Here is a 23,671-nt window from a genome sequence, read left to right as displayed (position 1 = left end):
CAATTTTGTGAGACGGTATCTTATTTGGGTCACTTATGAAAAAATATTATATTTTATGCCAAAAATATTACTTTTTATTGTAAACATTGGTAGGGTTGACTGTATCATGGATAAAGATCTGTGAAATCGTCTCAAAAGAGTCCTATTCTGAATGGAAATATTATTTTTTGATGTTATTATTTATTGTATAGTTTTATGATGTCAAAATTGAGTTGAATTTTTTGTCTTTGGATCATATCAATTTGAACCTAAAAAAATTAATCGGGTTGGGTTAGATTTGGTTTACCCTAGATGACTAAATTTTTTTAAAAATTATTTATAGAATTAAGAAATATTGAAATTTTTTTATATATTGTATGTTGGAAAGAACTTTTTTGTGTATTGTTTCATAAAGTTTCATCATATATTAATTATTTTTTAAAAAATTTGTTTTTTAAAAAATATGTTTTTAGTTTGTGTTGTTTTTATATTTAAAATTTTTTACAATTATTCCTTCACATTTAAATTATATTTAAGCGAGATTTGTTATCATGTATTTAAATCAAATTGAATATTTTTATGTGTATTTAATTATACATTAAAAACTTAAAAAATAAAAATAAATTTTTATTTAAAAATATAATTATTACATAATTAATTTTTCGGGTCCAATTAGATCTGACTTTAACCCAAAAATGTCAACCTAATCCAATATTTTTTTGTCAATTTGGTTCGTATTAAATTTTGACACATCTAGAATTGCACAATAAATAGTAAAATAAAACATTTTTGTCAATTTTTTTATATATTATATTTTACTTTTGACACACTTTATGGGTTCCTTAATCTATTCTTATGAATTAAGAAAAGTAATTAAAGTTTTTTTTTATTATTATTGAATTTACTAATTTATTATATTTTTAACAAGAAAATCACTTATGTGTCCCTCTCTGAATCAACACCTTTTACAAATAATAATTCCTAACTAAAATTAAAAGTCAACAAATTGCAATACCAATTTAAATGAAGAATTTATCTTCCTTGTTCTGTTTGAGTGAGTGAGATTTCATTGACAGAGTAGTTATTTTGTAGTGATATCTTCTTATTCAACTCAATCACACTATCCCTCGTGATGAAAGCTGGATTCTTGGGCATGGGAGTATCCTTCATTTCATTCTTCAACATGGATATAACATCCTCGATGCTCGGCCGGTCAACCGCGCGATTCTCGACGCACAAAAGGCCGATGTGAATGCATCTGAGTAGTTGTTGAATATTGCATGAACCCCTCAGTGTTGGATCCATCAGTTCTACAGCAGAATCATTGCTCCATAGCTCCCAAGCCTGAAGAATGATAAAATTAGCTAGTTGGTGGTTGCATTCAGCAGAAACTATAGCAAAATCGATGGTAAAAAAGGCTTACATGTTCCACAAGATTTAGAGGACCTTGAATGTCGTGGAAGCTGTTGTTTTTCCTGCCGCTCACAATCTCAAGAACAAGAACTCCGAAACTGTAAACGTCCGATTTCAAAGAAAATATCCCCTGCATTGCATACTCAGGTGCCATATAGCCACTACAAATGCAGAGAATTCTATCAAAATCTGGAAAACAAAGAAACTTAAAAAAATAATGGTACAGAGGGATGATCATATGTTTCTTACTAGGTCCCAACTCGCCTTTCCGTGTTGGCTTCACTGGTACTTTGCTTAAAGATTCTTGCCAGACCGAAATCAGAAATCTTGGGAGTCATATCTTCATCGAGTAATATGTTACCAGACTTCAGGTCTCGATGAACTATCGTCAGGCGCGAGTACTTGTGCAGATATAGAAGTCCTTGAGCAATCCCTTCGATAATAGTGAAACGTTTGAGCCAGTCCAATAGCCCCCTCTTGGATGAATCTGTTGTGCCATAAAAACAGATATTGTCATATGTACTAGGTATCTAAATCTGCCGTTCTTTAATTGATACTAGGAAAGGAAAAGTTACATACCGAAGAGAAAACAGTCGAGACTCTTGTTAGGCATGTAGTCATATACTATAATTTTATCATTTCCATGAATGGAGAAACCTATTAGTTTCACAAGGTTGACATGTTGCAGTTTCGAAATAAGTATTAGCTCGTTTTTAAACTCGAGCAATCCCTGTCCCGAGCTTCGCGACAGAACCTTTACTGCTATGTGGTGCCCTTCAGGTGTCACACCCTGTAACAAAATTTTTATTAAAAAACATGACACCAAATGAGGGATGCATCCTCTAGAAGATAATTTTTAATCAAGAATGTTCAATTAATATTCAAAGAAACAAAGTAATTATTTTGTTATACCTTATAAACAGGGCCAAAACCACCCTCTCCCAGTTTATTCTTATAGGAGAAGTTATCTGTAGCCGCAAGAATAGATGCATATGTGAAAAGTCTGAGATCATGGCCCTTTGCTCCTCTATCTTCATATGTATCAGTATATCCCTCTAACGTCAGCAGCTCCTGAACTTCTTCCTCTCTTTTCCTCCCTATCAGATGACCATCGAGGCCGAATGGAAATAAAGATCTCGACAAATTTGAAATTAACTCAACAAAATTGTGCTTGCGTATCAGTGAAGTTGTGCTCTATCTTTGTGCTTTGTTCTTTTCCATTGAGTCTAAAGTCACAGATACCTCAACTGATACATGTAATTGTACAGATAATTTGCCCACAGGGCATAGGCGAGTTGATAAGGCCTGAGGTGACGTGGGAAGAAATTCCCCAGCGTTGCGGGTTCGATCCTCGTGTGGAGCATATTCCTCATTGAAATATTTGGGGGTATGCTCTGGGGGTTGGACAATGTTGTTCCCTCCCTCATGTCTCTGCCTACTTGTGCACATCCCTAGATTTAACCCCGCATGAGCCAATGGGCCTCTGACTCATGTGGGATGGGGTCCACTTCGGGGTCAACCGTTTTTTAAATTGTACAGATAATTTGACATTCGAATAAAAATGAAATCGAATCATTCCTCGCCTAAATCTTAGCAGAAGGAACAGAGCTGTGCCCAAAAACAGAAGCCCTACAAAATTAGTGTGATTGAGTTGAAGAACAAGATATCACTACAAAATTACTATTCTTTCAATGAAATCTCACTCACTTAAACACAAGAAGGAAGATAAATTTTGAGTTTAAATCAGTCTTACAATTTGTTGAATTTTCATTCCACTGTTTTAAAATTAGTTAAGCATCTGTACTATAATATTATTATTGAGACATACATGCAGTAACTACTTGTGTATATTATATCATACAATTTTTTCTGTCAAAAATAATCTTATCTCATGACTATCATACTATTTTTTAGATAAAATAAAAAATAATAAATTAATAATAAAAACATAATATTAAATATAAATTACTAGAATCTTATTATATTTTATATAAAGGTTCGTTATGTTATGCAAAAATATAAAAATATATTTAGATAAAAAAAAGTACTTATTTGTACGTATGCATATGTTTAATTATTATTATTATTTGTAAAAGATGGTAACTCTGGGACTTATATAAGTGATTTCCTTGGTTTAATATCGACTCAAATTAGTAATTTTCTAACAAATTAAACACGTCCAATCCCACAATGAACATTTTACGCCTCATTTTGGTTTCGTAAGTAATCTTTTATCTCGAAAGTTAATGGATAATTTACTTATTTTGAATTCATCGTTGTTTGATGAAAAAAATGCTAACACCTTCATTAAATTATCTTTCTTCATGATTAAACCATGAAAAATAATAAAAAAGCTTTATTTATTAATTTATTTCCGACTTGAATATTAGTTGTTCCAACGGTAAAAAATATGCACGTTTGTAGTTTCGTTTTATCATGCCAAATTTTATTGCGTAATTTTCTTGTTATAATTTATACTTGTATATTGATAGTTTTTGCACTACTACACAATTTTCTTCTTTAAAAAATATATATTATTTAAAATTTAGTTTTTTGGGCTTTTAGTTTTCATCTTTCTTTTCTTCCCTTTAAAAATTTTCATTTAAAAATTTTTTAGCCTATTTTTTATATATATTTTATTGGTTTTATTTAATTTTTTGGACTTTTTTTTTGGCATTTTGTTTCTCTTTCTTTTGGGAGGAAGACATGGTTTGTGTTTCATTTTTACTCGATTGTTTGATTATTCCTTTTTCTGTTCTATTCCTTTTTAAAAAATTTACAACATGGAATGAAAATATTTAAATAGAAAACGTTCGATTTTTTAACATTTGCATTTCAGTTTTTTTCTAATTATTTTGTTACCAAACATATAGTTATTTATTTTTGGAGTAAAACATATAATTATTTATTTTTGTTTCTATATTGATATATTTAATCAATTGGTGTATTATTTATATTATATATTGTAAAAAGATAAATTATAAAAAAAAATTGATCCAAAAAAATTGACAATATAAAAAACTAAACTGTATTAAAAAAAAGGAAAAAAAAAAAGAAAACGAAAGACAAATAAGGAAAAATCAAAATATTATAAAAAAAATAAAAAAATAAAAAATAAAAAAAATAAAACGACACCACAGCACCACCGCATCCCCCGCAATAAACCGTCTGAAGATAGATAGATATAATAGATCGTAGATTATATTGAACATACACAAAATCTATGTTGCCAGAGGATATTATGGAAATAGTAGAACAGGAGAACAGATCGTCGTAGGATATATAGTAATCAATAGTCCGAAATTGAATAAGATATGTGAGGTTAATAAAAATACAGGAAACACGCAATGGTTTATCAATATTTTAGCAAAAGATAATGTTATATATGAGAAAAGATAATCTCAAAATTCCAATTTTAAAACAAACAATATATCTCCTCTTGTGTTTTGACAAATAAAATCTCTGTTTGGTAAGTATAATATACATATATATATATATATATATATATATATATATATATATAATGGAAGGAAGGCTGAAACAACATCGATCTATGGCGGCCGAGGGAGATTCTGGAAAACTACGTGCCGATATCTCTTTATTATCTAATAACGTCGATTTCCTCTCCGAAATTCTACTACGTTTACCTTCAAAATCTCTGATGAGATTCAAAGCCGTGTGCAAAAGTTGGCGTGCTCTGATAATGAGCAGATATTTTCGTTTACTTTGGCGACAGAAGATAAAATACTTTGAAGATCAAGTGCAAGCGGGCGAGTGGGAAGAAGTTGAGGGATATCTAAGTCGATTTTTAAACATAAATGATAGTAATGAATCAAAGACAATTTTCACGGAGATTATGAAGCAGAAAGTTTTTGAAAACCTTGTCAGGTATGCCTTATTTCAAAGTTATCAAATCCTGTGTTTCGATACCTGTACATGTCCTTGCATGTGCCAACTATGTGAGTAATATTTCATTCGATCTACGCCATTGAGATTTTTGCGAAAGAATTAATGGTGTGTGCATCAGAAGAAAATCATTTAATCATTTTAGGGAGGCTATTGCCTCTCGACAGTTTAAATTTTTTCTATAACACCTTATCCTTCTTCTGAAATTCCTTCTTCTGAAAAATTGAATTTGAATTGTTGTTTCTACACTTGCAGGGAGCATAAAGAGATATTTTCAAAATATAGTAACATGATGGCACAACGTAAGTTTTTGATTGGTAATTTGAGAAGGTATATAGATCTTAATCCATTCTCGCATGACAAGAGCGAATTTCCACCAATTATTGAAGCTTAAATGATCGAAAGGTAATTGCCCATAGCCATCTTCAATCAGCTTTAAGGCTCTTATTAGCTGTTCTTGTATGAAATTGCTTTTGCTTTGGCATATGTTTAAATGTGTTTGCAGCCATAAAATTTGTGATTCATGGGATTGCAGCCATAAAATTCAGCATGTCCTTTGTAAGGATTCAAATCCATCTCCAGATTGAAAAAGACCCTTAAACAGGTGGAGACAATGAGAAAGAAGAGGAGAACAAACATTGATGATGGCAATCAAAAGGAGGATTACAATTACTACTAGGATGATGACGACTTCTAATTAAAGGAATATTTAATTTCTTGAATTTCCGTCTTGATAATTAGTTACTTCTAATTCTAATTAATTCAGTTTTGAAAGGAATATTTAATTTTTTGAATTTCCTTATTTGTTAAATTGTTAGGATAATGTTATGTATACATAAAGTTCTACATAAAAGGTTATACATTCTATTAAATTAAGAAATATCTCAAAATTTTTAAAAAAATTATTTCTATTCAACCCAGAATTGCTTTTATACCGCAAAAAAAAAAAACTTTAATGAAAGATAAAAACTCCTATGAGACGGTCTTAAGGGTCAATTTTGTGAGACGGTATCTTATTTGGGTCACTTATGAAAAAATATTATATTTTATGCCAAAAATATTACTTTTTATTGTAAACATTGGTAGGGTTGACTGTATCATGGATAAAGATCTGTGAAATCGTCTCAAAAGAGTCCTATTCTGAATGGAAATATTATTTTTTGATGTTATTATTTATTGTATAGTTTTATGATGTCAAAATTGAGTTGAATTTTTTGTCTTTGGATCATATCAATTTGAACCTAAAAAAATTAATCGGGTTGGGTTAGATTTGGTTTACCCTAGATGACTAAATTTTTTTAAAAATTATTTATAGAATTAAGAAATATTGAAATATTTTTTTATATATTGTATGTTGGAAAGAACTTTTTTGTGTATTGTTTCATAAAGTTTCATCATATATTAATTATTTTTTAAAAAAATTTGTTTTTTAAAAAATATGTTTTTAGTTTGTGTTGTTTTTATATTTAAAATTTTTTACAATTATTCCTTCACATTTAAATTATATTTAAGCGAGATTTGTTATCATGTATTTAAATCAAATTGAATATTTTTATGTGTATTTAATTATACATTAAAAACTTAAAAAATAAAAATAAATTTTTATTTAAAAATATAATTATTACATAATTAATTTTTCGGGTCCAATTAGATCTGACTTTAACCCAAAAATGTCAACCTAATCCAATATTTTTTTGTCAATTTGGTTCGTATTAAATTTTGACACATCTAGAATTGCACAATAAATAGTAAAATAAAACATTTTTGTCAATTTTTTTTATATATATATTTTACTTTTGACACACTTTATGGGTTCCTTAATCTATTCTTATGAATTAAGAAAAGTAATTAAAGTTTTTTTTTATTATTATTGAATTTACTAATTTATTATATTTTTAACAAGAAAATCACTTATGTGTCCCTCTCTGAATCAACACCTTTTACAAATAATAATTCCTAACTAAAATTAAAAGTCAACAAATTGCAATACCAATTTAAATGAAGAATTTATCTTCCTTGTTCTGTTTGAGTGAGTGAGATTTCATTGACAGAGTAGTTATTTTGTAGTGATATCTTCTTATTCAACTCAATCACACTATCCCTCGTGATGAAAGCTGGATTCTTGGGCATGGGAGTATCCTTCATTTCATTCTTCAACATGGATATAACATCCTCGATGCTCGGCCGGTCAACCGCGCGATTCTCGACGCACAAAAGGCCGATGTGAATGCATCTGAGTAGTTGTTGAATATTGCATGAACCCCTCAGTGTTGGATCCATCAGTTCTACAGCAGAATCATTGCTCCATAGCTCCCAAGCCTGAAGAATGATAAAATTAGCTAGTTGGTGGTTGCATTCAGCAGAAACTATAGCAAAATCGATGGTAAAAAAGGCTTACATGTTCCACAAGATTTAGAGGACCTTGAATGTCGTGGAAGCTGTTGTTTTTCCTGCCGCTCACAATCTCAAGAACAAGAACTCCGAAACTGTAAACGTCCGATTTCAAAGAAAATATCCCCTGCATTGCATACTCAGGTGCCATATAGCCACTACAAATGCAGAGAATTCTATCAAAATCTGGAAAACAAAGAAACTTAAAAAATAATGGTACAGAGGGATGATCATATGTTTCTTACTAGGTCCCAACTCGCCTTTCCGTGTTGGCTTCACTGGTACTTTGCTTAAAGATTCTTGCCAGACCGAAATCAGAAATCTTGGGAGTCATATCTTCATCGAGTAATATGTTACCAGACTTCAGGTCTCGATGAACTATCGTCAGGCGCGAGTACTTGTGCAGATATAGAAGTCCTTGAGCAATCCCTTCGATAATAGTGAAACGTTTGAGCCAGTCCAATAGCCCCCTCTTGGATGAATCTGTTGTGCCATAAAAACAGATATTGTCATATGTACTAGGTATCTAAATCTGCCGTTCTTTAATTGATACTAGGAAAGGAAAAGTTACATACCGAAGAGAAAACAGTCGAGACTCTTGTTAGGCATGTAGTCATATACTATAATTTTATCATTTCCATGAATGGAGAAACCTATTAGTTTCACAAGGTTGACATGTTGCAGTTTTGAAATAAGTATTAGCTCGTTTTTAAACTCGAGCAATCCCTGTCCCGAGCTTCGCGACAGAACCTTTACTGCTATGTGGTGCCCTTCAGGTGTCACACCCTGTAACAAAATTTTTATTAAAAAACATGACACCAAATGAGGGATGCATCCTCTAGAAGATAATTTTTAATCAAGAATGTTCAATTAATATTCAAAGAAACAAAGTAATTATTTTGTTATACCTTATAAACAGGGCCAAAACCACCCTCTCCCAGTTTATTCTTATAGGAGAAGTTATCTGTAGCCGCAAGAATAGATGCATATGTGAAAAGTCTGAGATCATGCCCCTTTGCTCCTCTATCTTCATATGTATCAGTATATCCCTCTAACGTCAGCAGCTCCTGAACTTCTTCCTCTCTTTTCCTCCCTATCAGATGACCATCGAGGCCGAATGGAAATAAAGATCTCGACAAATTTGAAATTAACTCAACAAAATTGTGCTTGCGTATCAGTGAAGTTGTGCTCTATCTTTGTGCTTTGTTCTTTTCCATTGAGTCTAAAGTCACAGATACCTCAACTGATACATGTAATTGTACAGATAATTTGCCCACAGGGCATAGGCGAGTTGATAAGGCCTGAGGTGACGTGGGAAGAAATTTCCCAGCTTTGCGGGTTCGATCCTCGTGTGGAGCATATTCCTCATTGAAATATTTGGGGGTATGCTCTGGGGGTTGGACAATGTTGTTCCCTCCCTCATGTCTCTGCCTACTTGTGCACATCCCTAGATTTAACCCCGCATGAGCCAATGGGCCTCTGACTTATGTGGGATGGGGTCCACTTCGGGGTCAACCGTTTTTTAAATTGTACAGATAATTTGACATTCGAATAAAAATGAAATCGAATCATTCCTCGCCTAAATCTTAGCAGAAGGAACAGAGCTGTGCCCAAAAACAGAAGCCCTACAAAATTAGTGTGATTGAGTTGAAGAACAAGATATCACTACAAAATTACTATTCTTTCAATGAAATCTCACTCACTTAAACACAAGAAGGAAGATAAATTTTGAGTTTAAATCAGTCTTACAATTTGTTGAATTTTCATTCCACTGTTTTAAAATTAGTTAAGCATCTGTACTATAATATTATTATTGAGACATACATGCAGTAACTACTTGTGTATATTATATCATACAATTTTTTCTGTCAAAAATAATCTTATCTCATGACTATCATACTATTTTTTAGATAAAATAAAAAATAATAAATTAATAATAAAAACATAATATTAAATATAAATTACTAGAATCTTATTATATTTTATATAAAGGTTCGTTATGTTATGCAAAAATATAAAAATATATTTTAGATAAAAAAAGTACTTATTTGTACGTATGCATATGTTTAATTATTATTATTATTTGTAAAAGATGGTAACTCTGGGACTTATATAAGTGATTTCCTTGGTTTAATATCGACTCAAATTAGTAATTTTCTAACAAATTAAACACGTCCAATCCCACAATGAACATTTTACGCCTCATTTTGGTTTCGTAAGTAATCTTTTATCTCGAAAGTTAATGGATAATTTACTTATTTTGAATTCATCGTTGTTTGATGAAAAAAATGCTAACACCTTCATTAAATTATCTTTCTTCATGATTAAACCATGAAAAATAATAAAAAAGCTTTATTTATTAATTTATTTCCGACTTGAATATTAGTTGTTCCAACGGTAAAAAATATGCACGTTTGTAGTTTCGTTTTATCATGCCAAATTTTATTGCGTAATTTTCTTGTTATAATTTATACTTGTATATTGATAGTTTTTGCACTACTACACAATTTTCTTCTTTAAAAAATATATATTATTTAAAATTTAGTTTTTTGGGCTTTTAGTTTTCATCTTTCTTTTCTTCCCTTTAAAAATTTTCATTTAAAAATTTTTTAGCCTATTTTTTATATATATTTTATTGGTTTTATTTAATTTTTTGGACTTTTTTTTTGGCATTTTGTTTCTCTTTCTTTTGGGAGGAAGACATGGTTTGTGTTTCATTTTTACTCGATTGTTTGATTATTCCTTTTTCTGTTCTATTCCTTTTTAAAAAATTTACAACATGGAATGAAAATATTTAAATAGAAAACGTTCGATTTTTTTAACATTTGCATTTCAGTTTTTTTCTAATTATTTTGTTACCAAACATATAGTTATTTATTTTTGGAGTAAAACATATAATTATTTATTTTTGTTTCTATATTGATATATTTAATCAATTGGTGTATTATTTATATTATATATTGTAAAAAGATAAATTATAAAAAAAAATTGATCCAAAAAAATTGACAATATAAAAAACTAAACTGTATTAAAAAAAAGGAAAAAAAAAAAGAAAACGAAAGACAAATAAGGAAAAATCAAAATATTATAAAAAAAATAAAAAATAAAAAATAAAAAAAATAAAACGACACCACAGCACCACCGCATCCCCCGCAATAAACCGTCTGAAGATAGATAGATATAATAGATCGTAGATTATATTGAACATACACAAAATCTATGTTGCCAGAGGATATTATGGAAATAGTAGAACAGGAGAACAGATCGTCGTAGGATATATAGTAATCAATAGTCCGAAATTGAATAAGATATGTGAGGTTAATAAAAATACAGGAAACACGCAATGGTTTATCAATATTTTAGCAAAAGATAATGTTATATATGAGAAAAGATAATCTCAAAATTCCAATTTTAAAACAAACAATATATCTCCTCTTGTGTTTTGACAAATAAAATCTCTGTTTGGTAAGTATAATATACATATATATATATATATATATATATATATATATATATATATATATATATATATAATGGAAGGAAGGCTGAAACAACATCGATCTATGGCGGCCGAGGGAGATTCTGGAAAACTACGTGCCGATATCTCTTTATTATCTAATAACGTCGATTTCCTCTCCGAAATTCTACTACGTTTACCTTCAAAATCTCTGATGAGATTCAAAGCCGTGTGCAAAAGTTGGCGTGCTCTGATAATGAGCAGATATTTTCGTTTACTTTGGCGACAGAAGATAAAATACTTTGAAGATCAAGTGCAAGCGGGCGAGTGGGAAGAAGTTGAGGGATATCTAAGTCGATTTTTAAACATAAATGATAGTAATGAATCAAAGACAATTTTCACGGAGATTATGAAGCAGAAAGTTTTTGAAAACCTTGTCAGGTATGCCTTATTTCAAAGTTATCAAATCCTGTGTTTCGATACCTGTACATGTCCTTGCATGTGCCAACTATGTGAGTAATATTTCATTCGATCTACGCCATTGAGATTTTTGCGAAAGAATTAATGGTGTGTGCATCAGAAGAAAATCATTTAATCATTTTAGGGAGGCTATTGCCTCTCGACAGTTTAAATTTTTTCTATAACACCTTATCCTTCTTCTGAAATTCCTTCTTCTGAAAAATTGAATTTGAATTGTTGTTTCTACACTTGCAGGGAGCATAAAGAGATATTTTCAAAATATAGTAACATGATGGCACAACGTAAGTTTTTGATTGGTAATTTGAGAAGGTATATAGATCTTAATCCATTCTCGCATGACAAGAGCGAATTTCCACCAATTATTGAAGCTTAAATGATCGAAAGGTAATTGCCCATAGCCATCTTCAATCAGCTTTAAGGCTCTTATTAGCTGTTCTTGTATGAAATTGCTTTTGCTTTGGCATATGTTTAAATGTGTTTGCAGCCATAAAATTTGTGATTCATGGGATTGCAGCCATAAAATTCAGCATGTCCTTTGTAAGGATTCAAATCCATCTCCAGATTGAAAAAGACCCTTAAACAGGTGGAGACAATGAGAAAGAAGAGGAGAACAAACATTGATGATGGCAATCAAAAGGAGGATTACAATTACTACTAGGATGATGACGACTTCTAATTAAAGGAATATTTAATTTCTTGAATTTCCGTCTTGATAATTAGTTACTTCTAATTCTAATTAATTCAGTTTTGAAAGGAATATTTAATTTTTTGAATTTCCTTATTTGTTAAATTGTTAGGATAATGTTATGTATACATAAAGTTCTACATAAAAGGTTATACATTCTATTAAATTAAGAAATATCTCAAAATTTTTAAAAAAATTATTTCTATTCAACCCAGAATTGCTTTTATACCGCAAAAAAAAAAAAACTTTAATGAAAGATAAAAACTCCTATGAGACGGTCTTAAGGGTCAATTTTGTGAGACGGTATCTTATTTGGGTCACTTATGAAAAAATATTATATTTTATGCCAAAAATATTACTTTTTATTGTAAACATTGGTAGGGTTGACTGTATCATGGATAAAGATCTGTGAAATCGTCTCAAAAGAGTCCTATTCTGAATGGAAAATATTATTTTTTGATGTTATTATTTATTGTATAGTTTTATGATGTCAAAATTGAGTTGAATTTTTTGTCTTTGGATCATATCAATTTGAACCTAAAAAAATTAATCGGGTTGGGTTAGATTTGGTTTACCCTAGATGACTAAATTTTTTTAAAAATTATTTATAGAATTAAGAAATATTGAAATATTTTTTTATATATTGTATGTTGGAAAGAACTTTTTTGTGTATTGTTTCATAAAGTTTCATCATATATTAATTATTTTTTAAAAAAATTTGTTTTTTAAAAAATATGTTTTTAGTTTGTGTTGTTTTTATATTTAAAATTTTTTACAATTATTCCTTCACATTTAAATTATATTTAAGCGAGATTTGTTATCATGTATTTAAATCAAATTGAATATTTTTATGTGTATTTAATTATACATTAAAAACTTAAAAAATAAAAATAAATTTTTATTTAAAAATATAATTATTACATAATTAATTTTTCGGGTCCAATTAGATCTGACTTTAACCCAAAAATGTCAACCTAATCCAATATTTTTTTGTCAATTTGGTTCGTATTAAATTTTGACACATCTAGAATTGCACAATAAATAGTAAAATAAAACATTATATTTTCATTAAAAGTTTTTTTTAGAAATAAAAATAATTGTATGTTGAAGATAAATAATTTAAAAAAAAAAATTGGGATAATTTTCTAATTTAATTGTGTGTATAATCCTCTATGTAATAATCTAAGTACACATAGCATTATCCAAAATGTTATTAATTGAATTTGGCTTTCTAAAAAAAAAGAAATATGGTAAATATTCTATGATATATAAAATATATTCAAGATATGATTTGATATGCATTATAGAGATTTATAAAAAGAAGACTTCAAACAAATAATTCACAGAGCACCATTAAAGAATTCTAGAGGAGAATTTGAAGGTTGCTGAAGCTAGATTTTGTACTCATCGTTACTAATTTCGTCGTTTTATCGATGGTGTTGAAAACATTAGATGAAACAGTTAGTGCATAGTATTGTTGAACAATTTTTGTTGTGTCGTCCTTAGGTTTATAGGAGTTGCATCTGTTTATTTTATACTCTGATTATTTAGGATGTAAGTTTGATATCTCAACTTGTTAAGAAATTTAGAGTTTACCGTTTTCGTAAAATCAATAGTATTGTTTTGTAACACTATTCTATATTTTCTATTAATTATTTAGACCTAAGGCACCTGCACGAGTTTTTACTCGTGTTAAATTAATTTCGTGTATTATTTATTTAAGCTATTGATTTTTCGCTGCATGTTGTCTTTGGTGTTATAATACGACGAACAACACTATTGTTAATTAACAAACTACAAAGCACAATCTTTCAATTTTCTTTAATTAAGCTTATGCGTGAGTATACAAGAATACGGAAACAATGAGTTAATACTAGTTGCAAAGATAAAAAATGAAACAGTTTTGATTTATTCTTGTCCAAAATAATTGAGGTACAAATTATGTTAAAAACAAAATAATCTGATAATAATTGTCAAATATAGGATGGAAATTAAGGTCGAGCGATGAACATTTTATTTAGGGTCGATACTTTAGTTATTCTACTCTTGAAATATTTAGCTTCATGAAGCAAATTGATCAATTATATTTGAGAAAATAAATCTCAATATCTATAGATTTTTTTAAGAAAAGTCGTCTGTTATGGCGGAGGGATAGACGGACCGCTACCCATTTATTAGATAATGAAAAAGGAGTACAAGAGAGGGAGACTAGACTAAGACTTCTCAAGAAATGAGTACAAATAAAGCAAGCTTCGAACTAGCTCTAATGTAAAGAAAACCAGTCCTATCTAGTCTGCAAATGCTTCTTAAATGCCATGAATTTGATTCGGAAATAGAACGGCGGAACCCAGAAGAATTCTCATATTAGCAAGCTTGTCCGCTGCAGCGTTGGCTTCCCTATAAACATGAGACTTGATCACATGGAAATTAGATAGGATGTTTTGGATCTGATCCAAAGTGTTTGAGATGTTCCAGCAGGAGGAGTCTGCATAATAATATTAAGAGAAACCAAAGAATCAACTTCTAGCCAAAGGAAAAAGAAATTATTCTCTACAAAGGAGGAGACCTCTAAGAATAGCTAGCATCTCCGCTCTGGTATTAATGGAACCCGGATCGATCCTCTCATGGAATTCCAGAATAGGAAACCTAGGACGATCTTTGATAATGCCTCCGATAGCCAAAATTCCATCCTCAGACGTTTGATATTCCTTGTTGCTCTATTAGAGAAATAATGAAGTCGTCACCATAAGCAAGATGCGAGATATTACCATCTCTACCAAAGTGGAATTTCATAAGAGGATATCTGTTAAAAAGGTTGTCCAACCCTTTACAAATATAATCCGCTGCAATGATGAACAGAAGATGAGATAACGGATCTCCTTGATGCAACCTCGTTGAGATCAAAAAAAACCCCGAGAGAGGGCCATTAATACTGATAGAAAACCAAAAATTAGAAATGCAACAAAGAAACATATCACCTACAGCAGGAGAAAATCCGAAAGCCTGTAACACTTTAGTCAAAAAGTTCCAACTGACTCTGTCATAAGCCTTATCCATGTCCAACTTTAGGATAGTATTCCCTCCCCTCACCTTATAATTGATCTTATATATTAACCAGTTCCCGAGCCATGAGGATATTTACTGAAATGAGTCTTCCAACTACAAAACCACTTTGGGCCTGGGAAATAATATTTGGCAAGATGTTCCTCAAACGAATAGCCAAAAGTTTTGTGATGATTTTTTTTGTAACGCCCGGAAATATTTAATTTTAATTCGAGAATAATTAATTTGGTAATATTTAGAGTTTTGATTTAAATTCTAATATTCTTAAATTGATTAGGATTGAAATTGAATGAATTGAGGAATTAAGGACTGAATAGCAATTATTGATTAGTTTAGGGACTAAAGTGCAAATTCTATTAAACTTATCAGAATTTGATTGAGGACTCAGCATGCACGTGTCATTGAATGAAATTTCATCAGATTTCTCAAATTTGGAAAGGAAGGAACCGAGAGCAAGAGCAAAACAGAATTTCCAAGTTCAATCTTCATCTTCAAATCCTTATATCTTGAGCTACGATTATCCGATTTCGATTCCGAAAGATGTTTTGGAATCCTCTCGACAAGACCTTCAATTTGATGTAAGTTTATTCTTTGTTCATCAGGGTTTGAGATTTCGAAAATGACAGATATCAGAATTATGGTTGAATTGGTGTTGTTGAGCTTCTATCTTGTTGAATCTTGAAGGTTGATTGAAGATTGAGTTGTATATTATGTTCTTGTGATTCTCAGTTATGATTCAATTCATATACCTGCTGATATGTTGGTTTATAGCTTGAACGTTTGATATGAATGTTAGACATGATATAGATATGTTCGGGAATCGCCGAAGTATTACCGATATGCCGTCGAACTCTTGAATTGAAGTGATTTGCTATGGTTCTTGAATTTAGATGTTACTAAAATGTTGGATGATGATTTATTGATGATTATGCTATCATTTCAGTGGTTGAACAGGGCTTATCAACTCGAAAAGTCGACTCCAAAACCGATAGAAGATAGAACAATGTTGGTAGAGTTTGTCTTGAAGTTCTTGTTGAAGTTTGGATGGTTATTGAGCAGATTTTGAGTTGTGGTTGGTAATTGATCTTGGACAGAGTTGGACAAGCTAGAAGACATCCTAAACATCACATTTGAAAGGTAAAAGTGGACTACTATTTGATTGGGATTACAACTCGAGATGGTTTGTATCGAGTTCCCTCAATTCACATACTTGTTTGCTTAAGTGCTCTTATGTGCTTTACCTTGATTGATTGAATAGGTTTTTGATATAATGAATGCTCTGATTATGATATATGTTGCATTCATCTTGATGACCTATTCCTTGAGTTTGTAATGAACGAAAACGTTCGAATAGTCGATTTGAGGGATTGTATATGTATGACCTGGGTGGTTGTTTTAGCCTAGCGTCTGATCTACATATGTAATGGCTTCAAAGTCTAGAGAAGCAAGATAGTAGCCCCACCTCGATAGGGTGTGTCGGTGGATTAGCTATGATATCTTCTTCTCGGGATCCCAACCGACGAATGACAAAATGAACCTTGTTTTGAAAACATGCATTGTACTTACCTTTATATCATGATTTTGATATATATTGATTATGCATGTTTAGTTGCTTTTACTGGGAAATCTATTTCTCACCGGAGTTATCCGGCTATTGTTTTGTTGTATGTGTCATTGCAATAGGAGGGAGTGGAACCGGGCAAAGGCGGACTTAAAGAACAAGGGATGAATCGAATATAGCGTGATGATCCGAGTTAGAGTTGTATGAGCTGTCATGATGTATATTTGAGTCTTAAACATGATCATGTTAGAAGATACTTGTACCAAGACTTGTAGATGATTTAGTTGGGGTTTTGTTGATGTTTATAGGATTGAAATATGTTGTAAATCCTTGAATAAACATGATGTATCTTGATCTTGTTTATATTGCAATGTTCTTGCATGTTTATGAGCTTTATGGTTATGTTTAAGACCTTAGAATGATCTATTCCTATCATTTATAGCATGTTGGAATGCATGTTAGATGTTGTGATTGATTAAACCATGTCTAGACTTTGGTAGGAAATGATTTTGAAACAAAGACCTTGCATGATCTCGTTTTGACAGCAAAAGAACTCTCATGTTTTGTTTCTGGAGATGGGCTCGCTCGATCGGTGATTTATCACGGATCGAGCGAGGCCCCTATTATTTGAACCCGAGAGTTGGGCACTTTGTGCTCGCTCGATCGGGGGTTTTTCCCCGATCGAGCGAGGTGCTCTGTTTTAAAAAAAAATTATTCCTTTATTTAGACATTGATACTTGTCTAGTATTGTTGATTAATTGATTATGAGCGATTAGAACTCGAGTCGTCACATTTTTTCAACACATTACATAGGATAATAGGTCTGAAATCTGTCCAGGCCAGAGAATTCAGGACCTTGGGAATAAGGATGATAGTCGTGGCAGTGACCAACCTCGGTAAGGAAGCACCCATCATAAATTATCGAACAGTGGCTAACAAATTTAATTTGATAATAGTCCAACAATGTTTGAAGAAACCCGCAGAATAACCGTTAGGGCCAGTTGCATTATCTGCATTCAAGGACTGTACACAGTCAAAAATCTCTTTCTCATTTATCTCTCCCAACAGGGAATTATTATCTTCCTCAATCACCAGAGCCGGGATGTGCCGCAAATCTGCTAAGTTTAGGACCGTGGGATCACCAGTGAGGAGTTTATATAAATAAAAAAAAAAAGACGCCTGAAGCTTGAATATCCAAATGATTGTCCAAGGCAATGTCATCCTCCCAAATACGGTAAATCTTGTTCCCCAATCTCCTTCTATTAAACATATTATGGAATAATTTAGTGTTCCGTTCCCTTTCTCCGTCCATTTGCAAGTTGCTTTTTGTTTCCAAAAAGCCTCTTCCATCGATAGACAAAGGGATAGATTATTCTGAGCTAAAGATAGATAAGCTCTGTTAACTTCTGAAGGCGCCTTATCAAACAACTCTTTTGCTTCGGCAACCAAAGTATCTAACGCCCAAACTTTGTCCACTACATTACCAAAGACATCTTTATTCCACCACTTCAAATGATGTTTCAAGCATTTCATCTTGATGAACATCCGAGAAAGACTTGTATCAGAGCAATGAAGGTGCCAATTCAGTCTCACAGTCTGAAGAAAATCCGGGTGAAGAGTCCACATAATTTGAAAACGGAATGAAGAGACGAGGTTAGGCAGAAAAGAAGCTGATATCTGAAACCGGCAATGATCTGAGGAGCCTCTATGAAGGTGTTCCACCTTGAAAGCATTAAAAACTCGTGCGCAGGCTGACGACATCAAAACTGTATCAAACCGCTTCCAAACCCTCATATTAGTCCAAGTGAATTTAGAGCTCACATATCCTGCCTCAATCAACCCAACTTACACAATAAATTCAGAAAAATCATGCATGTGAGGACCTGTATTCTAATAATCTAATCAAAATATATCATTCAATAATCGACAGAGAGTCCGGACCAAAAAGTTCAAGAAATTTTTTTAAAGGCATGCATGGACTCCATGCATCCTCCGTGCCCGGGTCCGTGCATTAATCTGTAGCCAATATTTTTGAGGTCACAAAAATTCACGGATCCCATGCACACATATGTGCACTGGTCCGTGCACCAAAATGCACAAAAATCCAACTCTCTGAAATATGCACAGACTCCGTGCACAGTCCGTGCCCAACATTATCATAAACTCCAAGTTTCTGCATCGAATGAAGACAAACGGACCCATGCACGGATGCATGTACGCGGTCAGTGCATGAACAAAATCCGAGAACTCAAAAATACGAGGGTACATGGACCCATACACGGACGTAGGCAAGGGTCCGGCCCTGTGATTTTTCTGAAGAAAAAAAAAAGAACATACAATAGAGCATGTGTAGTAACCCAGAAACCATTTTAAGATAATAATATGTTAAACATGATTAAGGGTTGGTAATTAATCATTTTCGGAGTGTTATTGGACTTCGGAAGAGAATTTGAGCTTTTGACTTCGGGTCAGATCGGAAGCTCCGATCCCAGTTCGGAAGTTCCGATCCTGACCACTTCGGAAGCTGATTGGATGCATGGAGATCGGACGTTCCGATCGGGAACGGAAGTTCCGATCTCAGCCAGCCAGCAATGATCGATGACTCAGCTGTGAGTTTTGACAAGTGTTGATCGGGGGTTCGATCGGAAGTTCCGATCCCGGAACGGTGGTTTCGATCCCGATGTGTCGGACATGCACAGAATGAGCTGGAATCGGAAGCTCCGATCCCGAGATCGGTGGTTCCGATCATGGCCGAGATTTTGGCTATAAATAGGGGCTCATTTGATTCATTTTGAATTACGAATTTCTGAGTTTCCTTATTCAGTTATATAGTGTGAGATATACACTTGAGGGCCCTATTGGTTATAATCGAAGTTCTGGAATAACCAAGTTGTGGTTATAGTCATCCGGGACTAGCGTCTTCAAAGGGCTTACTACGGACGAAGGTATGGTCCGGGAATCTATTTAAGTTTTGGGAGTACTTATTAGCTTAGTTAAGGCTTATAGAACTTATGTAGTGATACGGTGAATTTTTGAATATAGGCTTGGAACCTAGGATCTACTTACTTGAACTAGCCTAGAGGTACGTACACATTGACTGAGATTGCCAGCGAGTATACATGTTTATATGTTGCATTTATTTGGCATTATTATATGGCATGATGTATGATTTACCGCTTTCTATACTCATATATCATGTGCATATACACGTTGAGCCTATTCCTTGTTGTACCTGACTATAGAGCCGCTCAGCTCTATACTCGATAGTCTGTCACTGAGAGTACCGCGACGGCGGGGGCATTTATGTCTGTCTACTCTGGTGTACTAGACGAGTGTGGTTGCACCCAGAGGTTGATCCGTGCGGTGGCAGCACTCATGTGGCGCCGGTTCTGAGCATGACTTTTCGGATGATCTTTTACCAGTCATCACGTTGCATGCATTATATACATATGTTTACTCATGTCTATGTACTGGGCGTTAGCGCTCACGTCCTAGTTGTTATCTTGGACACCCTATTCTATGGGACAGGTCGCAGGATGGACGGAGCTGGTAGTTCAAGGCAGGACTAGGGAGCAGGAGCCTTGAAGAGTTTTTATACAGCATGATTTGTTAGCTGTATAATATTTTAAGAATTTCGATATGGTTGTATCACTACAGATTTAAGCCTGGATTATATTACTAAGCTGATATGTATTTTATGGTTTAGTTTCCGCACGTTTTTACTCTGTTAAGTATAATGTTGTATTAAGTTTAATGCATGCTATTAGTTGCCAGTTAGTAGGTGATTCCATGCAGGGTCACTACATTTTTGGTATCAGAGCATGCGTAGATTTTGGGATTAGTGCTTGGGATTTAGTTTAGTCTTGAGTAATTCTTGCGCATTTGGGATATTAATGTGCAATTTGTTTCAGGATATGGCTGACGAAAGTCACGGTAGTGTTGGCCAGGGAGGTGGTCATCATCATCGTCGCCATCATCATCATCAGGATGATCGTCATCGTCCTCATGAGGGTAGACGTCACTATACGATTAACAAGTTTATGCAGGTAGGACCGAAACCCTTGGTGGGAGGCGAGAATCCTGAACAGGCGAGAGGCTGGATGTCTAAACTCGAGAGTACTTTCCGAGCTTTCGAGTGTACTAAGGAACAGAAATTGGAAGTTCTAGAATTCGTTCTAGAGGATAGAGCACGTTTTTGGTGGGATGCCAAGGTTGCTCAGGCACGCACTGAGAGAGGACTGGTGACTTGGGATGATTTCTGTCGGGAGTTTCAGAAATTGTATTTTCCTCCGACTGTTCGCCAAGCACGATCTATGGAGTTGCTTACTTTGCGGCAAGGATCAATGACTATTGATCAGTATCAGCAGCGATTTCTAGATCTGCTACCTTTCAGTCCTCATATCAATGTGAGTGATGCGTCGAAGTATGATATCTTTCTGCAAGGCCTGAACCAAGATATCTATGCACAGGTTGTCGTCTGTGATGACCCGGTATCCTATGAGACTTTGGTGAACCGTTGCCGTCTTGTGGAGACCAGCAACAGGCGTGGACAGCTGATGATGCCAGCACAGTCTAGTGGATTTGTTGAGCCTCGAGCTCAATCTGTTGTGCCATCTATGCCTACGTCTTCTTCTACTCCTACTACTTCGTCTGGTTCTCGTGGTTCACGAGGTACTTTACGCTTTGGGAAGAAGAAGAAGAAGGAGGAGTTTTGTAGCCACTGTGGTGGGAAGCATCCTGCAGCTTCATGTCGGAGAGCTACTGGGGCTTGTTATATTTGTGGTCAGCAGGGACATCTGCGGAGAGATTGTCCTCAGCGTATGGGTTCTGCTAGTGGATCGGGATCCCATGTTGGATCTCAGGCTTCTATTGTTCCACGTCAGCAGCCAGCACCACAGAGTTCTTCTGGTTTTCGTCCCCAGACTCAAGGGCAGGTGTTTGCTCTGTCTCAGGAGCAGGCTATTGAGGGAAGCGATCGCATGTTGGCAGGTAACTTCTTGTTATGTGATATTCCTGCACTTATATTAATTGATACTGGAGTATCGCATTCCTTTATTTCTAGTCGCTTCGTTAAGAGACATAGATTACCTTACGTATCATTAGATGTGGATTTAGTTGTATCTACTCCGTTAGAGCAGGAGGTAGTAACTAAGCGTCTAGTGATGGGTTGCCTTCTGGAATTTGAGGGTAATGTGTTATCGGCTAATTTGATGATATTAGCGATGACGGATTTTGACTGTATTTTGGGAATAGATATGCTGACTTTGTATCACGCTACTGTGGATTGTTATCAGCGTCTGGTACAGTTTCATCCCGTTGAGGGTGATAGCTGGTATTTTTATGGTGAGGGTGCGCGACCTCCGATGCCACTTGTTTCGGCTCTGAAGGCATGTCATGTCTTGGAGTCAGGTGGGGAGGGCTACATTATCTATGCGGTTGATATGTCCATGAGTAGTACGGGTATTGATCAGCTACCGGTTGTCAGCGAGTTTCCTGACGTATTCCCTGATGAGATTCCTGGTTTTCCTCCGGTTCGAGAGGTTGAATTTGGTATTGATCTAGTACCAGGAACGACGCCTATATCCCGAGCACCTTATCGTTTGGCACCGTCAGAGATGAGGGAATTGAAACAGCAGTTACAGGATCTGCTTGATAAGGGATATATTCGTCCGAGTGTTTCTCCGTGGGGAGCACCTGTTTTGTTTGTCAAGAAGAAGGATGGATCGATGCGATTATGTATTGATTACAGGCAGTTGAATCGTGTCACCATCAAGAATAAGTATCCTTTGCCGCGGATTGATGATCTGTTTGATCAACTACAGGGTACTTCTGTTTATTCGAAGATAGATCTAAGATCTGGATACCATCAGATGCGGGTACGAGACTCAGATATATCTACGACTGCTTTCAGGACCAGATACGGGCATTATGAGTTTCTGGTGATGCCATTTGGTTTGACGAATGCACCGGCAGTCTTTATGAATCTGATGAATCAAGTATTTCGAGAATATCTGGATAGATTTGTCATCGTCTTCATAGATGATATTCTTGTCTATTCTCATGACAAGGATGAGCATGCACAACATTTGAGGATTGTTCTTCAGACGTTACGAGATAGGCTGCTGTATGCGAAATTGAGCAAGTGTGAATTCTGGCTTGATCGGGTAGTGTTTCTCGGTCATGTGATTTCTAGTGAAGGGATATCTGTTGATCCTAGTAAGATAGAGGCAGTGCTGAACTGGTCTCGACCTACGACGGTTGCTGAGATTCGTAGTTTCTTGGGTCTAGCGGGATATTACCGTCGGTTCATCGAGAATTTTTCACAGTTGGCAAGGCCTTTGACTCAGCTTACTCGGAAAGATGTTACCTTCATTTGGTCCTCGGATTGTGAGGAGTCATTTCACGAGCTGCGGAGACGTCTTACTAATGCACCTGTGCTAACTCTACCTTCTGGATCAGGGGGTTATGTTGTTTATACTGATGCCTCTGGTCAGGGGTTGGGATGTTTGTTGACACAGCATGGCCATGTTATTGCCTATGCTTCTCGACAGTTGAAGACGCATGAGAATAATTATCCAGTGCATGATCTCGAGTTGGCCGCCATTGTATTTGCGCTCAAGATTTGGAGACATTATCTTTATGGCGAGAAATTTGAGATATTTACGGATCACAAGAATTTGAAGTATTTATTCATTCAGGCTGAGTTGAATATGCGACAGAGACGCTGGATGGATCT

The 23,671-nt window shown here is 34.0% G+C and overlaps 1 protein-coding gene and 3 long non-coding RNA genes across 6 annotated transcripts; 3 read left to right on the top strand and 1 right to left on the bottom strand.

Moving 5' to 3' along the window:
- Positions 1 to 893: 893 nt before the first annotated feature.
- LOC140872768 (uncharacterized) lies at positions 894 to 9,134 on the bottom strand. Its single transcript, XM_073275650.1, has 11 exons — positions 9,125 to 9,134; positions 8,598 to 8,782; positions 8,265 to 8,475; positions 7,935 to 8,172; positions 7,697 to 7,847; positions 7,308 to 7,617; positions 2,305 to 2,489; positions 1,972 to 2,182; positions 1,642 to 1,879; positions 1,403 to 1,553; positions 894 to 1,323 (listed from the first exon to the last, which is right to left on the bottom strand). The coding sequence occupies exons 1-11, from the start codon at positions 9,132 to 9,134 to the stop codon at positions 1,012 to 1,014; spliced, it is 2,202 nt and encodes a 733-aa protein (XP_073131751.1). The 3' UTR covers positions 894 to 1,011.
- LOC140872741 (uncharacterized) lies at positions 4,937 to 6,013 on the top strand. 2 transcript variants are annotated; one of them, XR_012147907.1, is made up of 3 exons: positions 4,937 to 5,280; positions 5,554 to 5,703; positions 5,834 to 6,013. It is a non-coding gene; the product is annotated as an uncharacterized lncRNA (long non-coding RNA). The 2 variants fall into 2 exon arrangements; XR_012147908.1 differs by having other exon boundaries at positions 5,804 to 6,013.
- A 2,109-nt stretch (positions 9,135 to 11,243) lies between the features above and the next one.
- Positions 11,244 to 12,320, top strand: LOC140872740 (uncharacterized). 2 transcript variants are annotated; one of them, XR_012147905.1, is made up of 3 exons: positions 11,244 to 11,587; positions 11,861 to 12,010; positions 12,141 to 12,320. It is a non-coding gene; the product is annotated as an uncharacterized lncRNA (long non-coding RNA). The 2 variants fall into 2 exon arrangements; XR_012147906.1 differs by having other exon boundaries at positions 12,111 to 12,320.
- A 3,502-nt stretch (positions 12,321 to 15,822) lies between these two features.
- Positions 15,823 to 17,168, top strand: LOC140872742 (uncharacterized). The gene is made up of 3 exons (XR_012147909.1): positions 15,823 to 15,952; positions 16,318 to 16,511; positions 17,058 to 17,168. It is a non-coding gene; the product is annotated as an uncharacterized lncRNA (long non-coding RNA).
- Positions 17,169 to 23,671: the final 6,503 nt, after the last annotated feature.

This window comes from Henckelia pumila, unplaced genomic scaffold, assembly GCF_033568475.1.
Source record: "Henckelia pumila isolate YLH828 unplaced genomic scaffold, ASM3356847v2 CTG_477:::fragment_1, whole genome shotgun sequence".
Taxonomy (NCBI): domain Eukaryota; kingdom Viridiplantae; phylum Streptophyta; class Magnoliopsida; order Lamiales; family Gesneriaceae; genus Henckelia; species Henckelia pumila.
Note: the sequence above shows the minus strand (reverse complement) of the source record. Positions and strands in the feature narration are given on the sequence as shown.